The 11,421-nt window shown below is 48.4% G+C and overlaps 2 protein-coding genes across 3 annotated transcripts in view; one reads left to right on the top strand and one right to left on the bottom strand.

The window, feature by feature from the left end:
- PIAS1 (protein inhibitor of activated STAT 1) overlaps window positions 1–6,990 on the top strand; it is a 30,347-nt gene extending 23,357 nt beyond the window's left edge. Inside the window, exons 9-13 of one of the 2 annotated variants that reach the window (XM_008637441.2) lie at window positions 1,353–1,483; window positions 1,739–1,916; window positions 2,818–2,960; window positions 3,173–3,210; window positions 4,278–6,990. In XM_008637441.2, coding sequence (XP_008635663.1) covers window positions 1,353–1,483; window positions 1,739–1,916; window positions 2,818–2,960; window positions 3,173–3,210; window positions 4,278–4,574 — 787 coding nt within the window. In that variant the 3' untranslated portion in view covers window positions 4,575–6,990. The remainder of the gene's footprint in view (window positions 1–1,352; window positions 1,484–1,738; window positions 1,917–2,817; window positions 2,961–3,172; window positions 3,211–4,277) is intronic. The other variant, XM_008637433.2, reaches the window with a different exon arrangement.
- A 3,934-nt stretch (window positions 6,991–10,924) lies between these two features.
- Window positions 10,925–11,421, bottom strand: part of CALML4 (calmodulin like 4) — a 4,234-nt gene continuing 3,737 nt past the window's right edge. Inside the window, exon 5 of the mRNA XM_017738548.1 lies at window positions 10,925–11,241. Coding sequence (XP_017594037.1) covers window positions 11,144–11,241 — 98 coding nt within the window. The 3' untranslated portion in view covers window positions 10,925–11,143. The remainder of the gene's footprint in view (window positions 11,242–11,421) is intronic.

Here is an 11,421-nt window from a genome sequence, read left to right as displayed (position 1 = left end):
TTCCTAGGTGAAAACAGCACATGTTGTATTTTCTTTTAATGGAGCAACTGTACCAATCTGGCAGAGTTGATAAGAGACAGCCACGTTAGAGCAAATAAATCCTGCCACCCCTCCGAGTGCCTGTACAATTCCGTGTACAATTTCACACTTGGGGAGTTGCTATCTATAGAAAGTGACACAGAGATTGATTCCCTGGTACTGCCTACTTGCAAAACACTAAAAAAAAAAATAAATCTCTTGTTGTGCCAAGTGTGTATTTCTGGGTTTGCATTTTAATTTCTTAAGAGAGGAATCTTGTTTTTTTAAAGGGTGATAAAGGGAGAGAACAAGTAGAGGCCTCTGGGGATACTCTCAATATTTAAAAAAACCCCAAAACTGATGAAACAAACAAAAACCCCAAAAGCAAAGCTGAAAACCCTGAAAAAACCCCAGAGTTTTAGAAAACCACCTCATCAATGATGAGTCTTTATTAGGGAGTGTGTGCTTCATTTTGCCAGTGAAGCATGAGGTCACTCAGGGTCCCTTGAGAGCCTTGCAAAAAGCTCTTGAAGAGACACTCAGGCTGTTTTGGTCTCCTGGATGCCCAGATTTATGGGTCCTCCACCTCAGATCAAAGAGCTGGGGGGCTCCTTGTCGAGGTTTCTGCCTAAAATAGTGAAGACAGAAAGTGGGAATAATGCAAACACCACATTTTCCTTATTTCTCCTCGTGTTGCCAGGTGCAGATGTTGGAGATGAGCTGATCTAATTAGAGCATCCCAAAGAGAAGGTTATTTCTGGAAAATGCTCCAATCTGGGAAAGAGGGAACTGTCTCTAATTAAAGCCAAGCTCTTTCCTGCAGAACCACATGAATGGCCCTGGTCAGAAGCTGGAATTCCCAGTGGGAGTGATGTGGTACCAGGATCCCAAAGTTTTAGGAGGTGCCTGTGGGAGAAGAGGCTGCAAGTTGAGATTCCCATGCTCAGCATTTGTTAGGAAGTGTCAGGAAATACAAGTCCTTAAACCCTCAGCTGCAGGGACCCCTTTAAGAGAGGTTTCCTTAGGAAAATTTTGTCAGAGGGGGTGAGGAGGAGATTTTTTTTTAAACTCTCGTTCACATAATTCCTTTGTTTTGGGACATGGAGAGTTCTGTGTCACGAGCTCTGCAGGATTCTGCTCCCAGGGGTTTTAAATAAATGTGCAGATTTTTATTTGGGGTAACACTGGAATTTTTTCAATGATTCCTTTTTCTCAAGGAAGCAGCTGAGAGAAGAGCAGAACAATGAAAGCTTTTGGTTTCACACCAATTCAGACTTACACTGACTAATAAAAGCTCTTCTTTAGGTCTGATATTAAATATTTTTGATGGACAGGTTGTTCATGGAAATCCTGAAGTTTTGTACAGATTGTGATGAAATCCAGTTTAAGGAGGATGGATCCTGGGCTCCCATGAGATCGAAGAAGGAGGTGCAGGAGGTGACTGCATCTTACAATGGAGTTGATGGTGAGCCATGGTTGGGGGGTGTGAAGGACACTGGGATCCCCTAAGGATTGATGTTCCTTTAACCTCTGAAAATGCTCATTTTTAAACGTATATTTACAGCTTTGCTCATTTGTGAGATCAGCTAATTGAGTAGCACCTGTTTGGGGCTGATGGTAAAGTTTGAAGCTACCACCATTGTGTAGTTTATTTATGACTTAGAGCTTTTTAATGAGCTGTGATCTGCTAATTGGAGCTTCTCGTGTTGGCTTTGTGCAGGATGCATCAGCTCTTCCTTGGAACACCAGGTGTCCTCTCACCAACAGTCCAATAAAAACAAGAAAGTGGAAGTGATCGACTTGACCATCGACAGCTCGTCAGATGAGGAGGAGGAGGAGCCCTCTGCCAAGAGGAGCTGTCCCTCCATATCTCCAGCATCACCAATAAATAACAAGGGGTGAGAACAAAACAAACAATGCAGAGAGAAGTCAGAAATTTCAAAATAAATCGTCTCTAGAAAGTTCTGTGCTTGGGTTATATCCTCATTCGGTAGCTCGTGGATTTGCTCTCGGGTCACAAGGCCTAAGGTTGGAATCACAGCTTTGAATTAAGTGTGGAACACAATAAAATATTTTAGTTGTGTTTGTGGGATGGTGCAAAGGGTTGTGGCTAAAAGTGTGGGTTCTGCAAGTCTGGGGATGTTCTTCTTGCGCACGAAGCAGCACACGGGGAGAGAGCAGGGAGGAGCAGGGGTGGGGGGTGGGGTTTGGAGCAGCACGGGAATGGGGAATGCCAGGAGTACCTGGGCACCTTTACCTGAGCAGCCAGGCTGGAAACAGCTCCTTGTGTGTATAAATATCCAGGGATCCGTGGTGAAGTGGTTCCTGCTCCATCATGGGAGTGACTCGGTGATCACTGAAACCCCTCACGGCCTTTTCCCCGTTGGAATTACCTTGTAGGGTATCGGTGCTGTGGGGTCACACAGATTCCTGTGGCGGTGGGGGTTCAGTATTCCTTCAGGATTGTCTTGTCCTGCCTTGGGAATATCTGTAACGTCTTTATAGAGATCCCAGCACCATTTACACTTTCAGCTGGTTGAGACTGAACTTTCCTTTCCTAAATTCCAGCTGCCTTGGACTGAACTAATTTTCCTGGTAAGATATTGTGAGGAGATGAAAGCTTGGGGGATGTGTGATGCTCATGTGAAGCTTTGAAATTGCTGCGCATCTTTCAAGAAGCTCAGAATGCATTTTGAATTGAAGTTCAATGTGAAAATAAGCCAATAAGCGTCCCCTGATGGGACAGCAATAAACCAGGAGTGTATTTTATGCTTCTAAAAAGCCTTTTTTTCCTTCCAGCATTTTAAATTTACCCCACCAAGCTTCTCCTGTGTCAAGAACCCCAAGCCTTCCTGCTGTGGACACCAGCTACATCAACACATCACTTATCCAAGACTACAGGCATCCATTCCATATGACACCCATGCCTTATGACTTGCAAGGTGAGTTCTGTCTGGACCTGTACAACTCTCCAAGCACTAATATTAATTCTAAAATTTTTAAAAAATTAGTTTAGTATCTCTGTTAGTGAAGAGAACCTGAAGTTTTATCAGTGTTGGGCTGGTTTTATTTCAAAATGAATGGTGAAAAAATGGAGAGGTGCTTTTTTGTTGTTGTTTTGAGAAGCTTAATTGTGTTTTTTGTCTCTTCACAGGTTTAGATTTCTTCCCTTTCCTGTCAGGAGACAATCAGGTAAGTCAGGGAGAACCGAGTCCTGTGGCAAACACTCTTCCAGGCAGGATGTGCTGTGTGGGAAGCAGCAGCTGTGGGGTGGAGGTGTGAGAACAGCGAGGCTGCAGCTTTGTTTTGTACACACAGGAGCAAACAGGAGCATTGTCTGAGCACAGGGGTGGCATGAGGCGTTTTGGGAGCCAGGGGCTGGCAGGGATCCTCAGCCGTGGCTGAACGTGCAGCTTGATCCCTTTCCCTCCAAAAAAAAGAGAGCTGGGATGTCTCACCTGCCCTTTCTGCACTCCCAAGTGGGAAAATTGCATTAAAAGTTGAGGGGTACTTTCAGATCCTAATGAAGAGCAGAGCCTGCTGTGGAATTTGGATTCAGGAAACCTGGCTTGGTGTTCAAGATCCTGAGAATTACTGTGATCCAAGGAGTGCTGCTCTGGTTCTGCCAGTGGAGAGATACTAGGGAACAAGGCTGGGCAGCCTGGGTGTTCCATCATAATGGCATGGAGCATGGAGAGCAAAGTTCCCCCCGCAGGGAGGTTGGTTTAAATGGGATTTTTGACAGCTCAAGCTCCTGCCCTTCAGGGGTGCAGCAGAGAGGATAACGTGGGACATCCCTTGCTCCATCCCATGGGACCAAGCTGTCCCTACATGCGTTTTCCCAGGATTCTGCCTTGCTCCCAGCAGGGATCAGCACAGCTGTGGCTGACCCTGACTTTTGGGGGCTGGCAAAATGAACTTGGGGGAATTTTGCCCCCAAGGAATTTTTTGAAGAGCTAAAAAAAAAAAAAAACAACCCAGAAGTGCTGCTGCTTGTCCTTTTTTCTGGTTTGGGTTCTCTGGTCCCATTCCCTCCCTGCCATTTGCTGTCACTCAACCCCAGCATTCCCAGTTCCTTTTGGCTTCAGGAATGCGGGGCTGCAGAGCTAAAAATTCATTACATCCTTGCACTGGCCGAGCTGCTGTGAAACCCAGGAGCTGCCAGAACTTCAGCTTGACCAAAATCCCTTCTTTCTGTGCTGCTCTGAATGCCAAGTCTGCTGCAATATCTGAAATCTAACTGTTGTTTCTCCCCCCAGCATTACAACACCTCCCTCCTCGCCGCCGCAGCCGCGGCCGTTTCCGCGTCCGATGATCAGGAACTTTTACACTCCCGTTTTTTTTCCTACACTTCATCCCAGATGTTTCTGGATCAGCTTAATGCAGGAGGAAGCAGCTCCCTGCCAGCCACGAATGGTAGCAACAGTGGCAGTAACAGCAGTCTTGTTTCCTCCAACAGCCTGCGGGAGAATCACGGGCACCCCGTCGCGAGTAGGAGCAGCACGGACACGGCCTCAATCTTTGGTATCATCCCAGACATTATCTCATTGGACTGATTTTTTTTTTTTTTTTCTGGGGGTGGGCAATGGGGGGACAGAGGAAATCTTTGTGCTTGGTTTTCCTTTCTGTTCAAAAAAAAAAAAAAAAAAAAAACATTAAGACAAGGTGGTTTTTTTTTCCTTTTTTAAAAAGGGGGAAAAAAAAAATTTACGTGTACAGAGAACAAAAAAAAAAGTCTATTTTCAGTTTTACTTTTGTATATAAACCTAAGATGGCCTCACTGGTAAAAATAAGAAAAAAAAAAAGACAAAAGAGAAAAAAAAAAATTTAACAAAAACAAGGAGCTTCAGTTCATTTTTCTGGATGCTGAAGATTTTACACCTGTGCATTTGTCATGTGAGTTTCTTTTCCTTTTTTTTTTTTTTTCCCCTATAGTTCGGACACAAATGGCATTATTTTCTTCACAGTTACAGAAACAGGAAAGGAGCTGAACTTCTAAAGTTCAAGCTTGGGAGAGGGTTTTTTTCCCTTTGCTGGTGGAATCTAATTCCCCGTCCCATACTGAGTGCAGATTTTCTTACGCCAGAAGCAGAGCAGACCCTGCTCTGTTTGCAGGCCGGAGCCTTTCAGGAGTGGGTTTGGTTTTTTGGGATTTTTTGTCATTTCTGGTTCCATGTGCCCCTCTATCCAGGCAAATTCTCCTTTTTAATTCCGTGCTTTAGTCAGGAATGTTGCAAACTCACCCGTGACAGGGCTCCAGGGAGTGACACGAAGCTGAGCGGGAGGTTCAGGTTGGACATCAGGGAAAGTTCTTCCCCCAGAGGGTGCTGGGGTGCTCACCAGGCTCCCCAGGGAATGCTGATGTTCCCAAGGCTGCCAGAGCTCCAGGAATGTTTGGACAACACTCCCAGGCACAGGGTGGGATTTTGGGGTGCCCTGTGCAAGGACTTAGATCCTCGTGAGTCCCTCCCAACTCAGAATATTCCACAGCTCCATGTTCAGTTACTCCTGAGGGCCTGACTCCATCTAATCCCAGGCTGAGGAATGACCTGTGGGACGAGATGGAGCATTTTTGTGCAGTGGAGCCCCACATCAAAGCATCACTTGGGCTGGAGGGGTTTTGTTTCTAAGAACTTCAATCCCGTTCAGATAACCTCAAATCTTATCAGCAAAATCCTGAGCATGTGTCAGTGTTACCTCGTGGAGCTGCTTCTGCTTTGGCTTAGCCGTGCCTAGAGACGGCCTTGGCAGCCCAGGCCTGGCTTGTCTGGCTGGAAAATCCTCATTTTAGTGCAGTAGATCCAATGGCTGCTTCCAGGTGAACTTGTCAGCAGCCTGCAAGAAGCAAATAGAAACTGCAGCACACCCTTGCATGGTCTGTGCAGCCGGTGATGCTCTTGGTGCCCTGTGCTGAGTTCAGTCGCCCCATGAATATTCCGTGTTCAGTGTGAGTCTGAACCCCAAACCCACCACTAAAACCCCCACATCCCAGAGTGTTGCTCCCTTTCCAGCTCTCTTAGGGGTAGTGGCTTTCAAAATTCACTTTCCTTGGAATTCTTTGGATTTCCCGGATTTTTTCAGTCTGTTGGAGCCGTATTTACTTCCTGGTTTCTTTTCTCATTTTTTTTTTCTTTAAGTTGTGCATGACATAGGAAATTTTTTTTTTTTTGGGTCATTTGGGCTGATCTGTTCTTCTTAAGGAGTGGAATGTGTAAATAGCTGGAATGCAGTTTTTTTTTCAGGAGATTCTTTAAAGTCAGAGAAAGGGGGAGGGAAGGAAGTGATTCTTGTGTCCCAAAGTCCATGTCAGAGAGAGTAAATATTTCCTCTGGTGTGAAAAATATTTTTATAACTGGTTGAAAGTGCAGGTAACGAGTTTATCAGGAAAGAGAGTTAAGGAATACTAAAATTAGCAGATTCTTGTCTGAATTTTTTCATGTCCAAAAAAACTGTTGATTGCAAATAGTCGCTTCGAGCATTGACAAGGGCCACCTTTTGCCTATGAAGTCGTCTCAAAACAAAAAACTAAATCTTGCATTGATTAAAAAAAAAAAAGGAAAAAAAAAACAGGAAAAAATGATAAAAAAAACAGGAAAAAAAAGCAAAAAAAAAGAAAACCTTTAATCCAAGTAGCATTAGGTATTGCTGTCTGATCAGTCGTATGGTTATTTGAAAGGTTCACATTATGTGGCATCAAAATTGTTTTTAGTGTTTTTACAGCATCCCTCTGCCACTAAATAGTTGACTTGAATTTTGGAAAACGGAACTGTTTGTGTTTATATGTATATGTGTGTGTATATATGTATTTATAGATCCGTGTGTGTGAGTTCCAGGTGAGTTAAATAGTTTTTCCCATGCATGTGTATTTCATACATATCTGGCTGATATATATATTTCACCATACACCGATTTTATAATTTATTAAATGTCAGTTAAAAAAGAAATAAAAGGATAGAAAATGGGAAAGACTTATTTTTGAAACAGTCTGATTTTGGAGTGATTAAACCTCCGCTAGGAGAAGCTCTCGTCCAGTTAATCACGGATAACCTGGAGCGATTTTAGTGGGAGTGCCCTGGATTTCCGGGAGCTCCTGGAACACCTGGCAGGGATTTGGGATTGCTCATGGCTGCTTTTCCCACCTTCCCATGGCCTTGACCCCAAGAACAGCTTGTGCCACTTGTGGCAGCGGGATCGGAACCGTGTTAATCCCATGGAAAGCGGAATGTGGCGGTGTTGGTATCCCAGGATTTGGCACTTTGGGAATGGGAGCTCGGCTTGGCGTTCCTCATTCCCTGTGATCCCGGTGGGAGGAAGGCTCCAGGGTCACTGCCGGCCTGCATGACCTCAGTGCTCTGCTCAGGAGGGACAGCGAGGGCTGTGTGAGTATTCCTGCTCCACGCTCCGGCATTCCCGCAGCTGGAATTCCTCTGCGCCTCTGACCACAGCGAGCGGTGCCTGCCAGAAGTCTCAGTCTGGTCTCCCCAAACCCCGGCTCTTTGCGTCCCCAGCTCTCCTCTGGGTGGCCTGGGCTGCGCTCCTGCTCCGGATCCTTGGAATTGCGGGTTCTTGTCCTCGGGCTGTGCCACGGCAGGAGCGGGGTGTGCACGGACGTGGCTGCGGGGTGTGCACAGACAGAAATGGCTGCGGGGTGTGCACAGACAGAAATGGCTGCGGGGTGTGCACAGACAGACGTGTGGGGTGTGCACAGATGTGTGGGGTGTGCACAGGGGTGGGGTGTGCACAGACGTGTGGGGTGTGCACGGACATGGCTGCGGGGTGTGCACAGACATGTGGGGTGTGCAGCGTGTCTGGAATGTGCACGTCTCTGGGATGTGCACACGTGTGTGGGGTGGTCACAGACGTGTGGGATGTTCACAGACGTGTCTGTGGAACGTTCACACGTGTCTGGGACACGCACACACGTGTGGGATGTGCAGACACGTCTGGGATGTGCACATCTGTGGGATGCACAGGGACACGGACACTGCTCTGTGGGACGTGTGTGGGGGGGGGACATTCACACACGTGTCTGGGAGATCCACACGTGTTTGGGGTGTGCACACACGTGTGGGATGTGCACACACCTGTCTGAGATGTGCACACGGGTGTTTTGGGGACGTTCTCTCCCATTTGGGATGTGCACACGGGTGTTTTGGGGACGTTCTCTCCCATTTGGGATGTGCACACGGGTGTTTTGGGGACGTTCTCTCCCATTTGGGATGTGCACACGGGTGTTTGTGGGACTTTCTCTCCCATTTGGGATGTGCACACGGGTGTTTTGGGGACGTTCTCTCCCATTTGGGATGTGCACACCTGTCAGGACAGCTCCGTGTGTCCGTGCAGCAGGAGCAGGGTGCAGGTGCCTTTGAGCGCCCCTCCCATCCTTCAGAAGCTGGAAAATGCCCCTAAACCACCCCATAACCCTTCCTGCCACTCCCACGGTGATCCAACAGCAGCTCCAGGCTTCCCTTCCTCTCCCTGGGTTCTGCAGGTGGGATGGTCCAAGGTTTCTTTGGGCTCTCGAGGACCTGCAGGGCCCAGGAGTGTGAGGAGAACGTGGTGAAAACTCGTTCTTTGTTGCAACCGACCGTGTCAGGGTTTGAAGCACGTTTTAAACAGCAGCGGGTTTGCTTTTTCCGTGTTGTTTAATCACTCTTTTTTAACAGAACGTAGGTGTCTGACGAGGGCAGGCTGCTGGTGGGCCCCGAAAGCGCCGCTGCTCCCGGGTTAACAAAGGGGGAGATGTAAACAAGCGGCGTGTGAGAAGTGGCCGTGAATTCCGTGAGTCGAGAGCTGTCATCCCTTGCCTTAAACCCCTTCTCCTGGCTTTCCATAGGGCATTCCAACCCCGCCCCTGGCTTTTACGGGTGTACACCAGTGTCAGTTTGTGTAGAAGTACCGAGTGAAAATATCGATTATCTGCACTGGGAAAAAGCACCGCCAAGCCCAAAGCAGCCTGGTCTGAGTTGTTTCCTGTTCCTGTGGAAAGCTGTAGGTGGAATAAAAAGCGTTCGGCTGTTCTGTGTTTCCTGACGGGGGAAAGGGGAGGGAGTGGGAAGAGGGGTTTTTCCCGGGTTTTTTTGGACCCCGGAATGCTTTTTTGGGGGATGATTTGGGGCTGTGACAGCGCTGCTTTGTCCCGGCAGTGCATGCGAAGGGCGGCTCCTCCCTGCCAGCTTTTCTTTGGGAATGTTTTCGCAGCAGGAGCCGTTCTGGAGCAATCCTAAGTGACTGGGAGTCGCTCAGTGCCCGTGCCACGCTCTGCCATCGCCTGCAGCCGCCAGGATTTGGGAGTCAAATCCCGGGAATGGGGAGGGATGGGGCTGAGGATGGATGGGATCCGTTGGAATCTGGGAACAAACGCTCTGCGTGAATTCCTTGTTCCGTCAGCTCCACAAACCAGGCCTTTCCTGGTGGATCCAGGGTCGGGAGAGCTCCAGAATCCAGGAGCAAACCCCCAGCGTGAGCAGAGCTGCATTCCCAGCTTTATCTAAACCCTGGGATTAATTGAGGGTGGCAACAGAGCGCGCAGGGAAATCCCACCTTCGGCTCTGGGTTCCGCCTGCTCCTGGTTTTCCCAGGGGATCCCGGCTCTGATCCGGGTGTGCCGCTTTCCTGGAGCGGTGTCCGAGTGCTGAGCTGTTTGTAACTGCGATTTTCCGCTCTTTCTGGAATGTTTCCTATCACTGGAGCAGGAAGAGCCGATTAAGAGCTGAGGGGTGTGGCAGGTGTCAGTATTCCATGGGGCAAAGTTCCTTTTCCCTGGAAGGAAGCTGTTCAGAGAGCCAGGAATGTGGGGATGGATCCCAGTCTGAGCTCCCTGGGTTTGGGACCGTTGGGAGAACTGCAGGGATCAGGGCTTGGATCAGGAGCTCGGGCAGAACCTGGCGTTTTCCTTAACTGCAGGACTGAAATTCGTGGATCTGCTTCCATGGCTCAGGTGGAGTTCAGCAATGTCATTTAATCTTTCTTCCCTACCTTTCCCCCCTCCATGTGATATTCCATGAGCATAATCCCTGTTTTCCCCTCACAGGGACCCTGTTATGGATTTGGAAGGTTGGGATTTGCTGACATTTTGGGGTTTTTTCAATTTCTTCCCAGCTTTGTGTGACATTCCTGGGGGGTGGGGGCCTTGGAGTGTTCCAGCTGCTCCGCAGGGATGGATGAATCTCGGAATCGTGGGATAATTTGGGTTGGAAGGACCTTAGATCCCATCTCATTCCATGGGCAGGGACACCTTCCCCTATCCCACTATTCCACTATGGGGCTGCTCCAAGCCCCGTCCAACCTGGCCTTGGACATTCCAGGGATCCAGGGGCAGCCACAACTTCTCTGGGAGTTCCAGCCCAGCCCCTCCCCACCCTCCCATGGAAGAATTCCTTCCCAATCCCTTGGATCTGCTGTGGCTGCCAGGATTTAATTCCTGCTTATTTCACTGATGGGGCAAAGAGGAGATTCAGGATTAAGAAAGGGCTGGAGGGAGAGGAAGAGGCTCCTGGAGCAGAAGCCAGAGCAGATTTCTGGGAACATGGGCTCTTCCAGAGAGTTTTCCAGGTTGCTGTTGGTGCCATGATCGCTGTGAAATTTCCCAGCTGAATCCAGGGAGAACCTGCTCGGAATTCCAGACACCCCTTTGTGGACTTGCTCTGAGACACAGGTGGGATAACAGTAAGGATCCAGAGGAGTTTTAATCGGTCTGGAGCTGGGGAGCTTTTTCCTGGCGTGGAGAAAGGGAATTTCCCTGGCCCTGCTTGTCCCTGGCACCCAGCCCGGAGTGTGGGGACACCAAACACCCGCTGGGTCGTGCTGACTTCTTGGAGAACCAGGAGACCCCGACCATGAGTTCCTTCTCCCACAAGCCCAAGATTTAAATGCTTTTTAAAATAACTTTTTCCAGCTTGACAGGTGTTGTTCTATTCCGTTTATTCCAGTAACAGCTCACATCTTGTTTCTCCAGGAATGAGGGAGGAGTGGAAGTGGCAGAGCCTATGGAAGTGGCTGCACTAAATGAAGGCAAAATCAGGTTTCAAAAGGCAAATGGTGGTTCCTGAGTCCAGCTGAAAACTGGGAAAAATAGGAATAAAACCCTTCGGGGTCCTGCTCGTAGCCGATCTCACTCTGGGTTTCAGTAGTCGGCCAAAGGGAGGCAAATGAGGCGCACAAATTCTTCGTATCGGATGGTTCCGTTTGGCCCAACTTTGGCCTCTTTCAGCAGGTCATCGACTGAAAGCAGGAAAATACCGTCAGCATGGAAAATCCAGGATTTGGGGTCTGGGGTGTTTTTGTTGGAAATCACCTCTGGGGTCAAGAGGAGGTGGCAGCCAGGGGAGTTTCAAACTGGCTCAATTAACACTCGGATTTTAATTCCATGTAAAATTCTCTGGAGCAGAGATACCCATCTTT

The sequence above is a fragment of the Corvus brachyrhynchos genome, unplaced genomic scaffold (genome assembly GCF_000691975.1).
Source record: "Corvus brachyrhynchos isolate BGI_N302 unplaced genomic scaffold, ASM69197v1 scaffold200, whole genome shotgun sequence".
Lineage (NCBI taxonomy): Eukaryota > Metazoa > Chordata > Aves > Passeriformes > Corvidae > Corvus > Corvus brachyrhynchos.
This window is presented reverse-complemented; position numbering and strand designations above follow the sequence as displayed.